The following is a 23000-nucleotide window of genomic DNA, read 5'->3' on the forward strand; positions in this document are numbered from 1 at the left end:
CCTGCTGATCTGTGCGTTTATTCTGTTCTTCTCTGTCAGCCTCATGTCAATCTCCAGCTTGATTTGAGATGGTGATTGTTACTCAGAGAGGGAACTATGCAGTGAAACTTTTATTTTAAAGTAGTCTGGCTTTAAAATGGGGCTAGTTTTTCCTACTCGAGTCAAAAGTTATGTTGGCCAAGGTTTAAAACATCTTCAGCCACATGAGTGCAACAGAGTCATCCTTCCTAGCTAACACAAAGATACCTGCAGCCTCTCTTAGCTTTTGTATTAGGATAGTCTGTGTCAGGAGAGAGAAGGGGGAACATGCTTGCTCATCTTTCTAGGATGTAGAAAGAATGGGGACCCTTACATGGTGCTGCGCCAGAATGGGTTTGCCGATCTCTAAGGTCTTGCTGTCACCAGCAGCTGCTGATTCCTTTCCTGTGGTAAGACTTGCAGTGCTGAAAATGTTGGTTGCACTGCAGCTATGCTAGTGCTAGCGAACGGTTTTTCAGGAAAACCCTCACACAACCTTTTCCCAAAGGCTGCTGACATTGCTTCCGTGAAGCTGAGGCATAACATGGGGTGGGTGTTAAGAAACTCTGAGTTTGTGTTGGGCTCTGCACTGGAGAGCATATCGCTACTGGGAGACAGTAGGCAGAAGGGTAGGAAAGCCTGGTAAAGTGGAAGTGGTGAGAATATCCCAAAGAATTAGAATTTGGAAAGATGATGGGAGAGTGAGGAGGCAAGGCAGTCAGATCTGCGTAAGGAACTGTTGTCCTGGAACATGATGAGGGTGAAGAAGAGGGAGATCAATGAAATGGCTCCTTTTGGAGCCATAGGCAATAAACTTCCCCTTTCTGGCCTCTGTAAAGTAGAGGAGACACTGAGAGGTCTCAACAATGTTCTTCTACAGCACATCGTAAGTAAATCATGGTAACTTCCCTTTAGATATTATGCTCCCAGATATTAGTTCTGGTTTTGCCCATTTGTCCATGCAGATGAGGAGGACTGCCCCATTTGGAAACAGCCCTTGCCTGTTCTATGGACATTCAAATAGATGTAATTCACAGAGAAAATTCACCGTGCAACTGTGACCTGTGAAACGCCTACAACTTCTGCAGCCATCACAAATGCAAATTTAGTATATTGTCTTGATTCTTAGAATATTTTGCCTGACTGGTGCCAAGTGTTGCTGCCAACTCTACATAGCTTTCTGCCCAGCCTGGGAGCAGGGGCCCTCCTCTCCCTTGGGAACTGCAGGCAACACAGAGCTGCTGTGAAGCTGGCATAGTGACAGCATCAGCTCCCAGAGCAGTGTCTGGCTGTGCCCACATGACTGCTGTCCTCCTGGCTGGGCAAGGAGTAGAGGTACACGAATGACTGATCTATGTTTATGCCCAGCTTTGAAGTGAAGCAGTAGTGGGCAGAAGAACATTGCTGTTCTGCCACACTCCCATGTCTTGACTCTGTAGTTTGTGGTGTATCCTAGTGAGCAGGGTGCTCCAGAGGTGGAATAGGATGTAGCCAAATTAGACTTTTGTGGTCTGTTTTGCCCTACCCCAAGGCTGCAAAGAAGCAGCTTTCAAGGCTGGAGGGCACCTCCTTACTGTGGGGTTTCCAATTGTTCTGTCCCTTCTCTGTCTGCTCTGGCTCTGGTGGAGTTTTCAGCCTTTTCTGAGCAACTCTTGGAAAGGACTGGGTGGATTCCTCCTTTCTAAAGAGCATGTCACTCAACTTACTAGCCTCTCCTCTAACCTTCTGACACGAGCTTTTGGAGCAGGGAGCTTTGTCACAGGCAATTGGCTTATCTGGGATCACTTGCATAAGATTCTTATCTGCTCTTTGTGCCACCTGTCCATGGAGGGAGCCCTGCTTAATGTCAGAGATAGTGTGAAGGAAGTGTATTATGTTCTCCAGCTGCCAGTATTGTGGCTTCTTGGAGTGCTTCAGGAGCTGTGTAGGACAATGGGTATCCAATGTCCCAGTGAAGGAGTGGGCTAGGTGCTGGATTGCTGAGTACTTCAGGGTTAGGGGACCTCAGGGTTTTGTTCCCTTTGTCAAAGCTCTGCCTGCTAGACTGCACTTCTGTATTCTGCATTGCGATGTTTCTGCTTTTAGCTGAGGCTGTAAGAGGCAAGAAAGAAGTGGCAATTTTGTATATATCTGTTCTGCCAGGATTTCAGGCATCTGTGCCAGGATTTTTAAACCCATGCCTCCTTATGGAGCCTATAGGTGTGTGAGCTACAGTAGTGAAATCTGCCCCCATCCCTCCACCCCAGTGGGATCACTGAAGCCTTGAAGAGAAACCAACTGCAAATGTAAATGACTCTCTGAGAAGAAAGTTGTGTTGACTGTTACAGACTCCATCCACCTGGGGAAGGTTTCTCAGTATCGCCCAAGGTGAGAGTGTGGCCGTTATGCTTCTGCTGGTCCAGCGCTCATGTGAATGTTCCTGTCTGCTGTAAGCAAAACTCTGGTTTTTGTGACCTTTGGGAAGGTGTTTAACTCGACCAGAGTCACGCATAAGTTGGAGCAGAGTGTCTGAATGGGGCTTGACCAGTATAACCCCAACAGTTTCCATTCTCACCTTGGGTGATACTGAGAAACCTTCGCCAGGTGGCTGATGCCTGTAACAGTCAATCTAACTTCCCTTTCAGAAAGACTATTACTTTCACAGTTTTTTTTTTTTTTTTTTTTTTTTTTTTTTTTTTTTTTTTTCAGGCTTCAGTGGTATCTTTTAAAATGCAAGACTTTTCCTATGCAGACACACACACCCCAGGTGCCCAGGGGAAGTGCTGTCTGTACTTCACCATTGGCTCTGCTCCTACTTGCCTTCTGGTGTTTCTTGGCTTGGAGAGGATGTATTTTTCTGGCTTCCAGCAGGGAAAATGCTATCAGAGTCTTCTCTGGGAGGGAAATACACAGGTCAATGGCACTGAATCCTAAGTCCTTGTTAAAGGTGTGATGCTGAGACAGGTGCTTTTCTAGTATTTTACCTTGGCTGGGGGGAGGAGAAAGCTCCAAGGCTAAATAAAGACTGATCTGGCTGTGAGGAGAGGTTGAGACCCTATGAAGGACTTGCAAGACCTTTTAGTACCAGAAATGTGCACAGCCTTTCCTCTATCTGCTAAGGTGAGAACCATCCTGAAACTGCAGGGTGCTTCCTCCTGTACGTTGAGATCTCTGTCCTTGGTCTGCATGTATTTCAGTGGCCTATGTCTGGCCAGTCCTGCTGGCTCTCCTGAGACTCGGCAGTCTTGTTACGGATCGCTGCTTCCAAAGATCTCTCTGTCTCTCTGCATTTCTACCCTTTCACTCTCCAGCAGGAGAGTAGCAGGCTCTGAATGTGCTGCATTTTTATCCCCCCCTCAGGTCTGAATACAGGTTGCTTCTACGGCCTGTCCACTCTGAATCACTACCCAGTAAGTGCATCCAACCTCATGGCCCTCTGATGCTTGCTGTTGTCCAGCACTGGCTGCCAAAGGAGAGTCTGTGAAAAATGCAATGCCACAGCACTTCTGGCTGGCTTTGGCACAAGTTGGTTGGCTGGCAGGAAAGCATTGGTTCTTTTAGTTCTTTCCACTATCCCATGTAAAAGCTGGTGAGCTCTAGCAAAGACAGCTCCTTTACACCCTAAATGACAACAATGACTGTGTGTGTGTGTCTCACCACAGGGGGAGGAGGTGAATGCTGGCAGGATTGGACTCACCATAATCCTGTCAGGGATGGTTGGGGCTCTGATCTCCGGCATCTGGTTGGACAGAACCAAAACATACAAGTAAGTCCCTTATTTGCCTCTGTGCCCCTAGTGACTGCTGGTCCCCGCTATTGTGCAAGGAGCAAGCCTGTGCAGTTGCAAGTTGTCAGTCCTGGGATTGAACCATTGGGAGAGTTTGAAGGAAAAAAATATGGTTCTTCAAAATCCAGTTAGTCTAAAGTGAAGTTTAGAGCTGCATTAGTCTGCACTGGGCCCATACAGAGTCTGGTCCTAGCAGTCCCAGGGCAGGCGCAGGGCAGAGGATGAGATGGTTCATCAGCAGCTTTGTCAGGGATGAGAGAGTTCTTGGCACAGTCAGAACTGACACTGTACCAGACTATTTCTCAGCCCTTACAAACCAGCCTCTGTGACTCTTTGTCTGGCTTACTGAAAGGCACATTGAATCCAGCACGCAGAGGCGTTGTGGAGGGTGCATTGCTGTATTTAGGGCAGGCGTAAGGGATATCAGGGTTGTGGGTGGATCATTCTGGGTTTGCTGCCTTGGTAGATTGGGGAGGTAGGTCTGCCCTCTGCAAAGGGACAGCTAAGAGTCTTTAGGTGTCCTGCAGCTCCCAATCCTCAGGAACTCAGATCTCACTGACAGACCTCTGTAGTATGTCCCAGGGGATGGAAAGTGCCTCTCCTACCCTGTGTTTGGGTCAGTGTAATCAGCTTTTCAATTCCCATGCTGGCTTTGAGAACCATGCTATAACTTGTTGTCTGAGCAGGCTGTGTGAAAGGTGGCTTTACTGGGATGAGCTGAAGGCAACTTTGGACTTCCTTTCCTTGCAGCAGCTTTTCACCTGGAGGAATCCCACTGCCATTATCCTCCTTGAGCTAGAAAAGCACATTCTGAGCAGGTCAGATGAATCTGGCTAGCTGTGGGCTTGCAGCTTCTGAAGTAGCCTCCGGCCCTAGCTGTCAAGTACAGGGATCAAAAGTGGAAAGAAAATGGGCTTCTCTAAGAAGAAAGAATGGTAGCTGAGGACTCCTGGGCATGCTAAAAAAGAGGAGCAGATGACTAAAACAGAGATTGGCAGGTCGCTTGTTGCTGTTTCTTGATCTTTGTGTGCCACCAAGTAGCTCTCATTTGGCAGTTCTGGGACATAGAAACACACCTGGTACAAACTGCACTAGCTAACTGTGCAGTGCAACTTGTGTCTTTCCCGCCTGGGGCTAGTGGTAAGGTAGCCTCAACGGGCACTGCTGGGGGGCATGGTCGTCCTGATTCTCCCTAAGTGGAGCTAGGCTGCAAGCACTAAGGCTGAGCTTTGTGGATCACGAGGCAGAGCTGAAACTTGACATTGGGCAGAATTCAAGAGGGGGGAAAAAAAATTCTTGGATTTACTTCATGGCCCCTGCTTGGTTGAAGGGACCACACAGGTGGGCAGAGCTGGCTGAGAGTGCAGAAAAATAGGGCTGTGCCACCAATGGAATTTATCCTATAGACCCCAGGGACTATCTGGAAGTAGATTTAGCCTTAGGTGAGGAAAAACACCGCTAAGAATTTGTTTTCCATTGCAAGTGGATTTCTGTGGAACCAGCAAAATTTTTTGAGTGCTACAGAGTCTTTATTTAGCCTCATTTAAAAGTCTATTAAAAAAAAAAAAAAAGTCAAGATGCCAGATGTTCTAGGTGGGTACTCTCCCCCTTCCCTCCGCTGCTTAGATAGTGTCAGGAACAAAACGGTAAGCGCATGAAAATTAGGAAGGAAAGATGTCAAGTCCTTTTTTTAGTAATTTTGGAGGAGGGAAGCAAATAAATGGGATCCAGCTGTGATTGAGGGGAGCAGGGGGAGGTTAATAACAGAAGGAACTGCAGAGCTCTACATGCGTGTTTGATCTTTACTGTCCCATCAGCAGTTCCTTAAAAGGGTGAGGCTCTGCTAAGTCAGGCTTCCCCCATCTGTCATGCTCAGGCACCAAATGGCCTTGCATTCTTGCTTTTATTTGGCAGGCAAGTCCCTGCAGCAGCCCCTGAACTGTTCTTATTTTTGGAATTAGCAGGCACAGATTTGGCCCATACTAATACGCAAGTTAAGTTGTGACACACGAGTGGTTGCAGAACTGGGGCCTCTGGTGGGCTGGCTTGTTGAGAACAGCCTACCTCTTTGAAAAAAATGTGTTTTGACATCAAATTAAATGGGTTTCCATGTATGTCCTTCAGGTTCCAGGCTCAGAGGAGAGGTGGGGTTGTGACACCTGGAAAAAGCTGGGTGTACATATTGGTATTTGTAGGGGAGTCTGGCTCACAATCAGATGTTTGGAGACTGGATTAATCGGCACTTCTCTTTGGTCATGCTTTGCTTTTAAGGACAGTGTTAACATGGCCTTGGGTCCAGCTGGCTCTCTCCTGTCATTGCTGCATCTCTGTAAAGCAAGAAATCAGAAACAAAGATCTCTCTGTGATGACTAGGCAGAGGACCCCAAGTGGTGTTTTAAACTTAAGTCTGCACAAGCCCAAAGTATGCTAAAATTTGGTGGAGGGAGGAAAGACTTGGATATTGGAGAATGGGGTACTCATTTTTTTTTTCACTGAAAGGTGAATGCTCTCAGCCTAGCCTGGCTTGCAGTTTGGGTCTTCTTGTTGTTCCCCTTGGCCAGGTTAGTCCTTGTGTAATGCACATGCCTTCACCTTGTCCTACATAAATGTCTTCCATTTATGTAAGATGGCCATGTCTTACATAAATAATTTACCAAGGCCGTCCTTTTTTGTGACCTTCATGCAGGAAGAAAGTGGCACGAAATTGAGTGCCAAAGTATGAGGGAGTTGTGAAAACCAAACCAGCCCTCTCCAGTTCTTCCCTTTACCAGCATATGACACCTCAACGACTTCAGCAGTGAGATCCTTCTGGGAGTATTGGCACAAGGCCTTTGTTCAAGGTCTTTTGCAGCCTAGAATGTGCCGTCCTTATGACAGAGCCTCTGGAGCCCATCTGTCATCCGAGCCCATACAGCATAGCACTCTAGAGCTGCATACAATATCCCAATGAGCAATTAAAGCTGTGGCACATGGCTATGGCCTTCTCCCCATCCCTTGATCATTTGTTGCTTCAGACATTGCTTGACTTCAGTGTTTTCACAGCTCTAATCCCCAGTGAGACTGATCCTGTCCCTTTGGCATTCCTTGCCCAAGTGACACTGCTGGGCTGGGCCGTGCCCGTTCCTTACTCTAGAGCTTCCCCTGGAGCTATATGAACAGCAGGAGTTGTGCTCTCCATTTCAGTCCTGTTCCCTGAAGGTGCTGGCCCTGGCTGGCTTTTTTGCCCAGGCTCTCTATTTTCTCACAGTCCCTTGTGTGAGCCCCTTAATCTGCCTCTTCAGAAGGGTAGAGAATGTGGCTGGGAGGGAAAATGAACATCAGGGCAGCTTAGGTTCACCTAAGTGACGGGCACGTCAGCTGCTTCACACATCTCCCCCAGCTCTGCTGCAGCTGGTGCCTCCATAGCACCAAGTCTCTGTAGAGACTTGGCATCTGGTGCCTCTGTAGAGCTGCTTCCACGTGGGTGCACTGGGCTTCCTTCCCACACCCCGGAGCACAGAGGGAGGTTTACCCCGGTTGTCCCAAGGTGGCGTAGCAGGATGTGTAACTTCTGGCCTGCACTCACGGCACCAGTCAGCCCACTAAGGAGCCTGGGGTGCCTGTTCCAGACAAAGATAATTATCAGTCCCTGTAGGGCCACCATGGCAACAGGTTGTTAAAAACACTACAGAGCGCTGTGCAAATGTCCTCTGTGAATCTGCTTATCTTCGTATTTTTTCCTCCCATAAGATATTTATGGCTACAATAAGAGGCTTATCAGGCAAAACTGGGCATTCTTCCATGCCCTGGTGCCCCGAGGGCCACAGAGCATTCTTCTCCTCCTCTAGTGAACTGTGGTGACAAAGGCCACTTTCTCAGAAATGCCCTGCCTCCTCCCCAGGGGTTTCTTTGTTTCCTTATGCACCATTGTCTACATGTGTCTCAGTTAAACACTTTCTGAAATTTTTGGGTTTTCTTGGACTGCTGGGCACTAAATCTCCTTTTTCTTTATCATCAGTGATATGCTCGAGGGCGCACAGTCTTGTTAGAGCCTGGTTTAGCGGAAGTCTTCTTGTGTGCTTGAGGCCGTTCCTGCAGTGAGGGTTGTATTCAGGGCAGTCCGTTCAAATCCCAGTTAGAGACTGCAGTGAGCAGCCAGCAGCTCAGCCCATGGCTTCAGGGCACTTTTGGTGTGTGATTTCCACAGCACTCAAATGTGGGTCTGGTTCTGTCACAAGGGTCTGTTGATGCTCATAGTCTCCTAGAGCCAGCTAATGTGTGGTAGATGTACCCATGACAAGATGAAAGATTTTTCTCTATTTTTGTTCCCTGCTTAGTTGTGCAGTTCCAGTGGAGAACATCTTCAAGAGCTGCCTACTTCTATAAGCCTGCCTGCTCTAGTTCTCAGTGGGTGCTGCATGTTCTGGGAACTTCTTTCTTGCAGCTTGACTAATGACATAGCATCAATATGAAAGAACGTCCTGACCACATTCATCACTTTTGCATGGAGATGAGACACAAAGTGCAACTGTTGGCAACTGACAGAGTGAATCAGATACAAACTACTTAGAATACTTGACCCATAAGCCTTGGGTACTGGGTGAGACTATTGCAAGACCTCTGCACTGAGACCAAAACTGGCTGCAGGGAGGAAAAAAAAAAAAACAACCCCAAAACCTCATATGCCAAGTGCCCTTGCTGGCAGAGCTTAAAGCTTCTTAGTGCCATAGCTGCCTCTTGAAGGCCAGTACTGTATTTCAGTACTGACTGAAGTATCGTTTGGAGGCTTCTGTTTGTGGAAGGAACATCCAATCCAAACTTGGTCTGTGCAGTCCAGGGAGCTGTAACTCTAGCCCTGATCCCTTTTCCTACTCAGAACTTCTCCTCCATGTCTGTTTGTCAAGGGGCGGAAGCCATAAGAAGCCACAGGAGGTATCTGAGGAACCTGTAGTGAGCAGGAAAAGGCGTTACCTGCTTCTCTTCCACTTTCTGGGGCTACTCACTAATTCCTGTCAGTCTTTCAGCTCTTCTCCTTCTGCAGCCTAGAATGGGTTACAGCAGAAATATGCAGCCCCTTTGTGCTTCCTTCACAGATTACTTTTTTTCCTCTATGAAAGCACTGGAAAGAACATATTCTAGAAATGATACAGCATTGGAGGTTAAGGAATTTGCCTACCTCTTTGATACAAAACAAAACTACTTGTCATAGTTAAAATGTTGTTTAGCCTTTCAACATGATATGGGGTAAGAATAATGAAAGATAGAAAATAATGGTTAGTTATACATATTAAGAATTTTAAAATGTAGACTGTTTGCTAAAAGGAGTTCTGCCTCTCAGCAAGGGCTTGCATAAGAATGCTGCTTGTGGGTTTTATTATTAGACAAGAAATGGTGGGGGGAAAAAGGGAACTAAGCGTTTTATTATCATGATCAGCAGAAAAACTGCTCTGCTTAGGATATTAGACAAGACATAGTGGAATAAACTTACCTACTTTATAACTTTTGAGTTATAGAGTCTATTTCCATACGTCAAATATGCTAAATGTCTGGTGAACATTTGTAAGCTTGGATTGAGAGCTTAAGTCTGAAATTAGCTTCTCAAGACTATATTTGGATAAGAATTGATGTATGAGCCCCACTAACTTCAGTCCTTGTAGTAGTGAGGGAGGACACAACGTTAGCTGGAATGCTCTAGTTTTATCTGTAGTAACTCAGTGTACCCGAAACATTTTATTAAAGAATATAATACTGCCTGCTTGCTTAGGGATGGATTTGTGACAGTGGCCATTTGCATTAAAAAGGAAAAAAAAATAGTTTGAGATTTATTTTCTTTGGTAGTAATCTAGGGACTGATAACAAACACATTCTTTAATAGGTTGAAACTAAAGTTTGGTAGAAAGTACACAAGGGTCTTGTGTTTATACATTTAACTTCTTTTAAAAGACGGTGGCCAAAAAGTTTTGTCAGTTGTTAACTGCTCTGCTTTCAATATCTTGGTGGTATTTGTCAGGCAGAGGATTTACCTCCCCTCCCTCCTCCTCCCCTCCCTCCTCCTCCCCTGTGAAGGGCTATTTGCTTCCTCCTGTGCTAAAAAGAATGTTGGTTTTTGGATGTGGGTGGGGTGTCCTTGGTGTCTGGTCAGGGATGGCAGTTACTGATGTTTTGGTTCTAGGAAAGCTGGCCTGGGCTGCTGCATGTGTCTCACAGCACCGAGTGCACTGTGTTCCTCAGTGTGGCCAGGCTGCACGTCTGGCTGTTACAGGATCTGCCTGGCATGCTTCCTGGGCACAGGGTCTCTTTGTCCCCGTTGCCCAGTGACAAGAGCTCGTGGGTCAGCTGCTGTGGGCTGTGGGACTGGCACTAGCCCTGCTAAACACTCCAGTGGCTCGAGGGCGAGGCTGTGAGGGCAACTTGGCTTGCACATCCCCTTTCTGTGTACAGTAGGGGCAGTTTAAACACAGAAAGAAGAAGCAATAAAAGGTGTTCTGGTTAGCACTGAAAAACACAGGCCCATAACACTGCATCAGTGTTATCACCTCTTCCTTTTGCTTTCTTGTTTGGGAATGCTCAATTCCCTTGGCTCGCTCTGACTCCATAGGGAGCAAAGCCCCTGATCATGAGGTAGGGAAGTGAAAAATCCTAGGTCCTGTTCTTGCTTCTGCTGCATGTGCAGGCCTTTCCATGCTCTCTGCTAGTCTAGTTCTTCTGTTTGTGGTAAGGGTGTCAGAGTCTTGCAACATATTTTGTTTTAGTCAAGCGATGGAAACTATACCAAGATCCATAGGTGGAAAGGAGGACTGGGATAAAATTCCATCTCTGCTTTTTCTTGCAGACAGACAACACTGATTGTCTATATCATGTCTCTGGTGGGAATGATAGTCTACACCTTCACTCTGAGCCTAGGCCACCTCTGGGTGGTGTTTGTGACTGCAGGCATACTGGGGTAAGTTCATGAGCCATGCTGCTTTCTTCTACATGTGAGCTGCTAGGGAGCATGAGCAGGGAGGCAGAGCTCATGGTGGAGGAGTGACTGGGAAAAGCTCTAGCCTGTGTGTGGCTCCCTTGTGGTTTAAGGACAAGATGATCTGCTCTCCCCAACTCTCTTGTATTTCATTACAGTTAGGGACACCAGCCCTGCTCAGCTGCAGCTCCTTTGATGTTCCAGGTTAATAACGTCAGAGCATTTAGGAAGTGAGTGGTACCAAAGCCCCATAGACGACCAATGGGCAGGAATGAAAAGTATGTGGTTTGGGTGGCTGTTTGACCATGCTAAGGATGACACCCTTTAGAGTTACTTGGTGCTACTTGGGGATGATGCCCCTTAAAGTTACTTGTGGGAGATGTGGCTTTTAACACCTTGTTCTTGTAGTAACTGGCAGCTTCCTGATGGTCTAGCTCTGTGCCTTGAGGCTGTGGGCAAAGGTGTTTCTGGGTAGGAGGAATACCTGTGCCATGGTGAGGGAGTCAGACAGCTGCTTGGGCTGTGACTGTGCTAGGGGAAACATCCTATGCAGTCAGTGAAGCATCCCAAAACTGATATGGGCTACACTGTGACTCTTTAGTCTTCCTTCTGGCATTTTCTGAGTCTTTCTTTCTGTTTCTTTACAGGTTTTTCATGGCAGGATACCTTCCTCTGGGCTTTGAGTTTGCTGCAGAGTTGACATACCCAGAATCAGAAGGAACATCATCTGGGCTCCTTAATGTCTCATCACAGGTGGGTGCTGTTTTCCCATTGCTTGCCTCCTTATAGACAGAGATTGAACTGTAGTTCCCAGGTTTGACTCCTGTTTTTTAGATATGGTACATGTTAATGTACTGCAGATCCAAGCACCCTAGGGCATGGCTTTTTGGATGGTGTTCCTCATGGCATTTCTTTATTGGCACCCGTTCTGTTTCTGCTTAAGAAAACCCATGAGGATTCAAATCATCCTTGCCTTTTCCAACATTGTTCCTAACACCCTAGGACCTGGCTTTTGTCCAGTGGGAGATGGGATTCCAGCCTTAAGGGTCACCTGTCTTCCCATCAGCTGCAAGGTGCCTCTGGATGTGTTTATAACCAAAATTTAGCCTCACTAGGCAAACGCCTTGGTTAGTCTGTATGCTCTGATACTTTAGTAGGGCTGGGAAGCTGTTTGGGATGTTTTGTAATAACAGTACAGTTTGACACTGCCTTTGTTTGTAGATTTTTGGTATTGCCTTCACCATCGGCCAAGGGCAAATCATGGATTGCTTTGGGACGAAGGCAGGAAACCTCCTCCTTTGTTCCTTCCTGTTCCTGGGGACCTTTATGACAGGTAATTAAATTTTTCATGTTCCTCTGCTGTCACTCTTCCCCTTGGACTCGGCACATGAATTCAAGGGCGTTTGTGTGTAGTAGTACCTGCAGGAAAAGGCAGGATTCACGCAGCAGTCCCATGGAAATGCTGCAGTGCTCCTTTAAGCATCTGGTCTGTGTTACAGAGAAGGTCCAAGGCTTCTTGCCCTAGCACTGGTGGGGGTCTCAAAGATGCATCTTCTACATGCTGCAATAAGGAGTCTCTGTCTTGCCTGTTCAGAAGTGCTCTCTCTGCCTCATCCAGGAGAGTGGTTTCTCTTACTCTAACATGTCCTGTCTCCTCTGGGTCCTTTGCTGCCCCTTTGAGTTCTGGGGAAATTGATTTTTAGGCTCTTCATGGTGACTTAACTGCCTTGACATCTCTCTTCTTCCCTCTGTCCCAGCATTCATTAAGGCTGATCTCCGAAGACAGCAGGCCAATTTGGATAACGAACAGACAGTGAGTAAAGCCCCCTTCAAACCCTGCTGTGCCCCTGCTGCTAGCTCAGGACAACACCTGACCTCTCTCCTTTCTAGGAATGGGGCTGGCCCTTTCTGAGTTACAATTGCAGCTCTCTTTTCCTTTTTTTTTTTTTTTTTTTTTTCCCTTTTTGCCCAGCCTGTGGAGAAGCTCCTTTAGGACGTTTTCAGACAGATGCAGATGGCTGCAATCCCAGCTCTGGCAGCTGCTGGGGCCTCTTTTTGCTTGCTGTTGACATCATGCAGAATCTGTAGGCTCCGGTCCCTTGGGAGTCTGCAGAACTTCGGGTCTCTGTATTGGCTAGGGACAGATGTAGGGCAGTGTTGTGCTTGTCTCTCTCCTGTGACAGTGCACTGAGCCCCCAGGGCTTTGCCCTCATTTAGAGCTGGTTAACTATTATTCCAGGTGCCTAGGGAGGCAGTTTATTCCTCTTAGCCTCTGTCCTCAGCTGGCAAGTGGAGTTCAGTGTATGGGACTGGAGCAAGGTAGGTGGCAAAGCCCCCATGAGGGCTTGAGCAGCCTGGCTCCCCACACTTTGCGCAGTGCTGCATACAAAGCAGCTGGTTTATGTGTGTACACCAGAGCTTGGGGTATGACGTCCCTGTGACGTGCTGTGCAATAAATGCAGCTGTTTGTGTGTAGGAGATGTCTTCCAGTGGACTAATTGCGGCTGATACTCTTAGAAGCTCTCCTTGCAGAGAAAGGGAGGGGACTGGTGGTTGTTTGAGGCTCCTTTCCTTATTGCTGTGGACTTCTCTTCTAGGACATTACCAGAGACATCCACTCAACATTCATGAAGCCGTTGGGAACCATGACTAGCAAAGTGCATAAGCTTAGTTCTCTGGCTGAAGTCAGCTCTTTTCAGAAGACGGTGTTGCCTTCCTCCAGATAATCTAATGAATCTAATCTAGGGAGAGACCAGAAGGTCCAAGAAGCAGCTCTGTTATGACCAGCTGCTCAGGAAGATGGATTTTTCAATTACAAAACAGATGCTTTTAAATTCATTTATTTATTTTTACTGAATTATCTGAGCACAAATGCAGAGGGTAGGCTAAACAAAGGGAATTGATGATGCATTGAGTAGTTCTTGTATATATAATTCTGGACTAGATAGGGGGCAAAAGGCTGTATGATTTAGCTAGTTTGAGGAAAGGAGAGTCGTGTCCCCTCTTGCTGCCACCCTCTCACCACTGTCATAACTTAAAAAATAATTCCTGCTTTTTTTTTTTTTTCCCCTGCTCTGAGACTTATAATTTGGGCTGATTTTAGCAGTGGTGAGCATGGTCTAGGGAACCAAGCTAGAAGACAACTGCTCTCCCAGAATCCTGGCATGAATGGGGCTAATTGGAACACAGTTAAGCTGAACTGAGGTAAAGACCAGGCTGTTTTGACACACACCAAACTGCTTGTGTCCCTAGGTTAACAGGTTAACAGTGCTAAAGTCAAAGGCAGAAGATGATTAGTTGTAAGGCAAAATCATGCTCTGCAAGCCCTGAGGCAGCAGGGTTGTAGTAAGAGGTGTTGGTGGCACTGTGAGTTAATTCATAACATGTATGTGGAAGGCTCAGGAAATATCAAGGTCCTTTGGCAGCAAACATGATGCTTAGTACCCTCTGTCAGACACCACTTTCACCAGATTATTTGTACTCTTTTCCTTGAGCCATTTTTAGTAAAAATCTTTTCAACATAAATACAATTGTAAGAGCTTGCTCCTGGAGAGCAAAGGTGGTACAGGTATCATTTCTATAATCCTAAAAGCCTCCAGAACTGACTGCAGTAAGAACCAGAGGGATGTGTGTGATGTAACAGGTCTCAGTAAGTCAAAAACTTCATAGGCAGCTCCTTTCTACCAAGAAGTCATGCTCTGAAGAAATCAGGATTAATGCCCCCCCACACCCCTAAATGTGGCCTCCATGTGGCTGAAGCTCACCTGGGTAATTCGCAATCTTAACAAACAACCCTAGGTGCTTGACCAACTGAAAGTATGGCTGAATCTAGTGTTCTGTGCTAAGATGGATGCCCCAGTCAGAGAGGAGCCAGCTGGGCTTAGGCTTTGTGCGCTGCCTTTGTGGGGAGCTCTAGTGGACTCAGGCACTGAAGCTTTTCTACAAGGCACAGCTGCCATTCCCATGGTTGGGTAATTTGACTGATTTCTTTCTTTGCCTGGTCCTTGTTTTTTTATTTCTGCCCCCCCCCCCCCCTTTAATTTTACTCCCTTCTTTCCTCCCTCTTTTTTTTTTTTTTTGGAATGGTGACTTGTGGCTGTTGTTACAGAGACTCCAAGGCAGCAATCAGATCACGGATTATGGGACTGTAGCTTGTAACCCTAACCCCATCAATTCCTATTCCTGCTCACTAGCTCATACAGAAAGGTAGGAGAATCACACTAATCTGCTTCTTTGAACACTCACGAGTGGCATAGGCAACAAGCCAATGGCATTTCTGGGGTGACAGCAATGGCTTTTTGACTACCAAGAGTCTTTCTGGCCTTTTTGGGTATCCACCTGAAATGAAAGACAAGACAGCTATCAAGAACAGAGTGGAGATCCCCTCAGACTTATGTCAGATAGGGGTGTAGGGATTCAACTAGGTGCAGTAAGGCAAAGCCTGATGCTGGAGCAAATGGAGACTTGAATTGTAAGTGAGTTACTGGGGGAAGGAGGTGCAGGCATTTAGAGACTCTTCTCTGACATTTTACAGTCTGGATTCTTGGCTGGAAGGGACACCAGAAGCCCAACACTGTAGAAGTGTTGGCTTTGATCACAGCCAGGGCACATGGCCAACTTCAAGAATGAAGTTTAAAAACCTCTAATAGTAACAGAGTCATTGGGTTGATGCCTTTTGGTATAAGAATGCCTGAAAACTGTAAAGCTCTGTGCTTGCTGATCTGTGAATCCCAATGGCACTTGGCATTTTCTCAGCTGTTATTCACTGTCCTCTGCTGTGTGCTGTCTGGCTGATCTGCCAGGTTAACCATGGCTTTTGCTTTTCAAAGTGTTCATCAAGTGAGTGTATCGCTTAGTGCCACAGCCAACAGGACTAACAGGCAAAAGCAAATTGAGTCCATTGGGAAAAAACAGCCTTAACCCTGCTAAGACTACTCCCTGTGTGTGCTACAGGGAGTGTAAAGCTGCCACACTCTGATGTAAGTGTAAGGAAGAGTGTTCTGCCAATGACCAGGCCCAACAAAAATTATACAGCCAGCAGGAAGATGAACCAATACACAGACTGGACTGTAGACAAGAAGGACATTCCATGAATGATCGCTGGGGGTACAAACAGATCAATCAGCTGGTACATAAACGACGCCACCCCCAACGATCCCACAAAGGACGTAGCTCGGCCCACAACAGGTGGTACAAACAGAGACCCGAGGTTGCCCACAGTTGGCATGGGAAACAGCCAGACCAGCAAGCTGAACACATAAGAGAAAGGTGCCCACATAGTGACTCTCACCCGATCCGCCCGCGCTCGCAAAGGTCTAAACAGACTGGGGCCCAGCTCCAGGGAGAGTCAGGAGGTCTGCCCTGAACCAGGAAGCTCTGGGGAGTGCCCTCCACAGACAGACACTCCTGACTCCCTGCCAGTGGTCCCAGCTTTTATCCCCAAGCAGACACCTGACCTTTGTCCCCTCACTGCGGGACCCCTGGGGCTCATTTCCCTTATGGCTCTCCCTGCAGGGCCGGCCGCACCCTGGGGGGAAGCTATAAGGCAAACTCACCACCTCTGTATGAAGGGCTGTGGGAATCACCCATATGTCAACCTTAATTCAGGGCTCAGGGTTCAGACCCCAGCATTTCAAAGAGTCCCATGGGCAGGGAAAGATTTGACTCTAGGCTGGGTGTTTCTGAAGCTGTCTCCGTGCTGCAGTCTGTGGAAGTTTTAGCAGGGTGCGTGTGTGGTGTTGATTTGGAACCAAGCAGCTGAGAAGCTATTGGTGCATGAGCTGGGCAAGCCTGCTTGAGGTATGCTGGCACTTTTTTGATGGCTGAAATTTGCCGTATCATTTGTTAGCAGACCTAGCTTAGTGCAATTGTCAGTGTTGCCACTGACATCCCAGTTGCAAAATAGTCACTGTGAGGCTCAGGCTTGTTGCTGTCCATGCCCTGCATCAAAAATGCTTCCATAAAGAAAAAAAGATGGGTCATTGTCATAGGAGACCTGCTTCTGAAGGGAACAGAAGGTCCAATATACAGACTGGACCCAATTCTTAGGGAAGTCATCTGCCTCCCTGGGCCCTGGGTTAAAGATGTGAGGAAAAAGCTTCCTACCCTGGTACAGCCCTCAGGATTATTAATCATTATTGACTTTTCAGGTAGGCAGAAGTGGGAGAACAATCAAGAGAGGCTTCAGGGCTTTGAGGTGATTGGTCAAGGGATCAGGAGCATGAGCAGTGTTCTCTTCTATCCTTCTAGTTGCAGTGAATGATGAGGGAAGAAACAGGAGGACCTACAAGATGAGTACCTGGCTCTGAGTCTAGTGTCACTGGTAGAATTTTGGGGGTTTTGATCATGGATTGCTTTACACGGCACCAGGCCTGCTGGCAACAGACAGAGTACACCTGTATTAAAGGGGGAAGAGGGTCTTTGCACAGGAGTTAGCAGGGCTCACTGAAAGAGCTTTAAACTAGATTTGAAGGGGGAAAGGGATAAAACCTGGCTCACCAGAGATAAGGCTGGGGGAAGCATGCCAATGTTTGAGGGATGGTGTGCTAGCAAGGTCCTTTGGTCTGCTGTATCAGTGGAGGCAGGGGATGGAGACCAAAGCAGCAGCAAAGACACGAGAGTTATTGTTAGAAACCATGGAAATGCCTGAGAATGCTCACACAGGAATAAGGGCTTCTCCCTCCAAAGAGGTGGCAGGATCAATAGTCTAATTAAAGTGGATCAATACCAATGCATGCAGTATGGGCAACGAACAGGAGAAGCTGGAGGTGGAAGGCATTGCGCAGCAGGAAAACTGTAATATAGTTGCCATCACAGAAACATGGTGGGTTGATCAAACAACTGGAGTGCTGTGCTGGATGGCTATAAATTTCAGAAGGGACAGTGAGTTCAGACTGGAAAAGGGCAGATTTAGATTAGATTTAGGGAAGCAGTTCTTCATTATGAGGGCAGTGAGACACTGGAACATTTCCCAGGGAAGTGGTGGGTGCTCCATCACTGGAGGTGTTCAGGACCAGGTTGGATGTGGCCTTGTGCAACCTGGTCTACTGTCCCTGCCCATGGCAGGGGATTTGGAACTAGATGATCTTCAAGGTCCTTTCCAGCCCAAACCATTCTATGATTCTGTGATAGGCCAGGACAGAGAAGCAGTGGGGTAGCCCTGTATGTTAGGGAGAGTTTTGACTGTCTAGAGCTTAATGTCAGTCATGATAGGATTGAGTGTTTATGGGTAAGAACTGGGGGGAAAGCCAGCAAGGCTGATATCATGGTAGCAGTCTGTTACAGATTGCCTAACCAGGGTCAAGAAGCAGACAAAATACTCTATAAGCAGTTGGGTGAAGTCTCACAATTGGTAGCCTTTGTTCTCGTGGGGGACTTTCAACTTAACAGATATCTACTGGAAGCACAATAGAACAGAAAGAAAAATGTCCAGGAGGTTCTTGGAGTGTGTGGAAGTGTGGTGGGTTAACCCTGGCTGAGCAAGTGATGTTCATCAAGCCACTCTATCATCCTCCCCCTTTGCTCCCCTTCCACAGAGCAGAAGGGGAAAGAAAAATAAGATAGAGACAAAAGCCTTGTGGGTAAAAACAAGGGCAGTTTAATTAGAAAGCAAAAGCCAAGCAATGCCGTGCGGGGAAGTGAAGAGAAAAAACACAAAGATTTATTCTCTGCTTCCCACCAGCAGGCATTGTCTGGCCTTTCCTGGGAAGCAGGGCTCCAAAACGCAGAGTGGTTGCTCTGGAGGGCCAAGGAGTAGCTCTGCCCTGCCCCACAACACCCCTCACCCCCCCACCTTAGTACTAGCTTTATAGCTGAGCTGATGTCACATGGTGTGGAATATCCCTTTGGTCAGCTCGGGTCAGCTGTCCTGGTTATGTTCCCCCCAGGCTCTTACTCCCCCATCCCATTGTGGGGGGAATGTTAGGAAGAGCCTTGGTGCTGTGTGAGCCCTGCTCAGTGGCAGTCATAACGTGGGTGTTATCGACACCCTTCTGACTCCCAACACAAAAGCTCTGCACCAGGAGGGAAAATTAGCTCAGCCAGACCTGATAAAGGAAGATAACTTCCTGAAGTAGCTGGTGAGTGACTCAGCTAGGGAAGGTGCCCTGCTGGACCTGTCTGTGAACAGAGAACGACTTGTAGATGTGATGGTTTGGGGTCGTCTTGGGCATAGCAATCATAAAATGCCAGAGTTTTTGATTCTTGGAGAAATAAGGAGTGTGTGTGGAGTGTCAGCAGAACTGCCACCTTGGACTTCCAGAGGGCAGACTTTGGCCTGTTTAGGAGACTGGTTGACAGAGTCCCTTGGAAAGGCAAAGGAGTCCAGGAGGGCTGGACATTCTTCATGAAGGAAATCTTAAAGATGCAGGAGCACACTGCCTCATGTGCCATAATATGAGCTGGCAGGGAATAAGACTAGCCTGGCTAAACAGAGGGCTTTGGTAGGAACTCAACATAAAAAAGGAGGGTTTGTGACCTTTGGAAGAAGGGGCAGGCAGTTCAGGAGAGCTACAAGGATATTGTGAGGTTGTACAGGGAGAAAAGTAGAAGAGCCAAACCCTAGCTAGAACTCAACCTGGCCACTGCCATAAAAGACAATTAAAAATATTTCTATAAATACATTAGCAACAAAAGGAGGACTAAAGAGAATCTCCATCCTTTATTGGATGCAGGGGGAAACATAGTGATGAAGGATGAGGAAAAGGCTGAGGTACTGAATGCCTTCTTTGCCTCAGTCTTTAATAGTAAGACCAGTTGTTCTCTGAGTGCCCAACTCCCTGAGCTGGACAACAGGGGTGTGGAGTGGAATGAAGCCCCCATAATCCAAGGAGAAATGGTCAGTGACATACTACACCACTTAGACACACATAAGTTTCTGGGGTTGTATGGGATCCATGAAAGATACTGAGGGTGCTGGCAGATGTGCTCACCAAGCCAGGGATGGAGTATACCCTTAGTAATTTTGCAAATGACACCAATCTGGGCAAGCGCGTTGATCTGTTTGAGGGTAGGAAGGCTCTACAGAGGGATCTAGACAGGCTGGATTGATGGGCTGAAGCCAGTGGTATGAGGTTCAACAAGGCCAAATGCTGGATCTTCCACTTGGGTCGCAGCAATCCCATGCAACACACAAGTATGGGGAAGAGTGGCTGGAAAGCTGCCCAGCAGAAAAGGACCTGGGGGTGCTGGTTAGCAACTGGCTGAACGTGAGCCAGCAGTGTGCCCAGGTGGCCAAAAAGGCCAACAGCATCCTGGCTTGCATCAGAAACAGTGCGGCTAGCAGGACTAGGGAAGTGATTATGCCTCTGTACTTGGCCGTGGTGAGGCCACACCTCAAATACTGGGTTCAGTTTTGGGTCTCTCACTACAAGAAAGACATTGAGGTGCTGGAGCAGGCCCAAAGAAGGGCAATGAAGCTGGTAGGGTCTAAAGAACAAGTCTTCTGAGGAGTGCCTGAGGAACCTGGGACTTTTTAGCCTGGAGAAAAGGAGGCTAGAGAGGAGACCCTATCGTCTTTCTGCAACTACCTGAAAGGAGGTTGTAGCTACTGGGTGCCAGTCTCTTCTCCAGAGTGTGATAAGGCAAGAGGAAACAGCCTCACATTGTGCCGGGGTGGGGGGAGTGGGGTGTGTGTGGTGTATTGGATATTAGGAAAAATTTCGACACTGAAAGGGTTTTCAAGCCCTTTGTTGGAACATGTCTGCCCAGGGAAGTTGGTGGGGTCACCATCCCTGGAGGTATTTAAGAGACGTGTAGATGCGATGCTTCGGGACATGGTTTAGTGATGGACTTGGCAGCGCTGGAATAATCATAGGATCATAGAATCCTTTAGGTTGGAAGGGACCTCCAAGATCATCAAGGTCAACCATTGAGCCATTAGGGCTCTAAAGTCCTCTGCTAAAACAGATCAGAATCTGGCAGGGTTGGAAGGGACCACAAGGATCACCCAGTTCCATCCCCTCTGCCATGAGCAGGGACACCTCACACTACATCAGGCTGTCTAGAGCCTCATCCAGCCTGGCCTTAAAGACCCCCAGGGATGGGGCCTCAGCCACCTCCCTGGGCAACCCATTCCAGGGTCTCACCACTCTCATGGTGAAGAACTTCTTCCTCACATCCAGCCTGAATCTACCCACTTCCAGCTTTGCCCCATTCCCCCTAGTAATGGTTGTACTGATGATCTTAAGGGTCTTTTCCAACCTAAATGATTCTATTGCTGTTGCAAGAAGAAGACTGACACTCAGAATGAGATGTGAGCTTCTAAAGAATGCAGAGCTGTGGAGTTGCGCAGGCTTCCTACTTCCCACTGAAACACTATGCCATTGGCTGTGCAGCCCTTTTGATGACAGTGGGTCTTCCCTGCCTTCACCTAATGGAGGTGCAAGTCATCGTGGGGGTAAGCAGATGGCTTATTGTTTTTTTTCTGGGGGCCCATCATTCAGAGTACTGGCCTAATAAGGTCTGATTCTTCCTTGTGAAGAAATAGAAATGATCTGATGGAAAACTGTCAAAACATTTAGCTGGACGTTCAGCTGTTGAGTGGCTCTGGTGCAGAGCAGGACTGTGGAACAGCCTGATTGCCCTGTGCATTAAGGAAGATACAAGGGTAAAAACCCACGTGCTGATTCTCACAGGAAAAGATCTTCCTTTTTCACCTAGTAGTGGCTTCTGGTGGTGCAATGGAATACCTAGAAACTGGTTGGGCTGTTGGCTTTGCAGGAACAAGATCGATGTATAAAGCCATAGCTTCAGTGTCAAGAATCAGCATTTATTAGCCTTGACTGTGCCCATGAATTGCAGCCTCTCAGCAGCCACCTGTCAGAGCTTTTGGCCACTTGTTCACACTGCAAGATCTTTTCTCTTCTTCCTGCAGGACCTGCCTTGTGTTCACAAGCAGTTTGTCTTCTGTCAGTGCCCTTATATGCTTACGGCTACAATTAAACAGACATTGCAATTAGTAGAACTTGTAGTGGGAACTAAATTAGTCTAATGGCATTTTGGACACCTTGTCCTCTATTAATAAAGCTGTAGTGTGGTCCCAAGAATCCTCCCACTTCTGTCTGCCTCGAAGAGCAGCAGGCTTAGCTTTCTGTGTCTCTTGAACCAAACGCCCATTTTACATGTTAATGAGTCTCTTTGTGGGCTGCCTTTGTCATAGGTGCATCTGCAGCTATTCCAGCCTTGTGCCTTAAGGCTTCATAGTAGTGGTTTCATAGTAGTGTCATTTGATTCAGCATGCACCTTATACTCAGCTCCATGCTGCCTGTGTTCATCTGCTCTTTGGTTTCCAGCATCCATGTGAGCCTTCCTGCATTGTTTCTTTGTGCTATGAAAGAAGCATCTTTGCTGATTTTCCATTATTTGTTTTGACTAAGGAATGAATTGTTCAAGAAGAATCTTAGGCACCTTTTCTCTGAAAATACTTTTAAGCTTTTCTGGTTTTTTTTTTTTTTTTTTTTTTCTTTAAAGTAAGTCGCTATGACATATAGAGTGCAGGACTCAAATGGCAGGAATGTCTTTTCATTCAAACTGGCCTTTGTTAGGCATCTTTGCAACTTGGAGATTTGCTTTGTGTGTTCAGAGTATTTTGTGCCAGTGTTATATAATGGTAGATTAATTGAATGGTTTTTGTGTGCTTTTTTAATAGCCTATTCTGGATAACAGAAAATAGGGAATAAAGTGGTTTCAGTCTTTGTCCTGTTTTTTGAACTGTAAAAAAATTAAAACCATTTTTCTAGACTGTTATGCTACCATTAGGGCTGAGCACTGGTGAGTGAATGACTTTGGATGACCTGCTCTAGGTGTACAGCTACAGCAAGGGATTTTTTAAAAACAGGACTGGGTGTTCTGCTGTGTCCTCCAACCATGTCCTAGATAAATCAGGACTTGATCAGAGCCAAGTATCTCTTCCTCTTGGTTGTATGTTTGCCTGGATACAAAGATGCATCTGATGGTTCTTAGTGGAATACCCAAGATCATGTTGCTTTTTTCTCTAAGGCCAGTATAATTTACAGGCTGGCTCAGGGCATTGGGGCACACATTCACCCTCAGTAGCTTACTGGAGTCCCTTGCAAGCTGTAGCATGCTTAGGCTCTAGTGAAATGTTGCCAATAAAATAACTTGCTGGAATTTTTCATAGTAGACACAAATGGTTGTATGCCCCACCCTCTTTTCAGCTGACCTTCCTGCTCCCTTTCTCTGCTTACTGCATGGCAAGCAGCCTTCCCCTATCTCAAAGCCATGGGCAGGCTTGCCTGCTTGCCCTTTTCCAGCACT

The 23000-nt window shown here is 47.0% G+C and overlaps 1 protein-coding gene across 1 annotated transcript in view; it reads left to right on the forward strand.

The window, feature by feature from the left end:
- The window catches only part of FLVCR2 (feline leukemia virus subgroup C cellular receptor family, member 2), a gene marked incomplete at its 5' end in the record, with an annotated part of 17818 nt that extends 2884 nt beyond the window's left edge, over nt 1-14934 (forward strand). Inside the window, 7 exons of the mRNA XM_008948673.1 lie at nt 3358-3407; nt 3660-3763; nt 10596-10706; nt 11372-11477; nt 11946-12057; nt 12482-12537; nt 14833-14934. Coding sequence (XP_008946921.1) covers nt 3358-3407; nt 3660-3763; nt 10596-10706; nt 11372-11477; nt 11946-12057; nt 12482-12537; nt 14833-14934 — 641 coding nt within the window. The remainder of the gene's footprint in view (nt 1-3357; nt 3408-3659; nt 3764-10595; nt 10707-11371; nt 11478-11945; nt 12058-12481; nt 12538-14832) is intronic.
- Between the last annotated feature and the right edge of the window lie 8066 nt (nt 14935-23000).

Source organism: Merops nubicus, unplaced genomic scaffold, assembly GCF_000691845.1.
Source record: "Merops nubicus isolate BGI_N331 unplaced genomic scaffold, ASM69184v1 scaffold15841, whole genome shotgun sequence".
Lineage (NCBI taxonomy): Eukaryota > Metazoa > Chordata > Aves > Coraciiformes > Meropidae > Merops > Merops nubicus.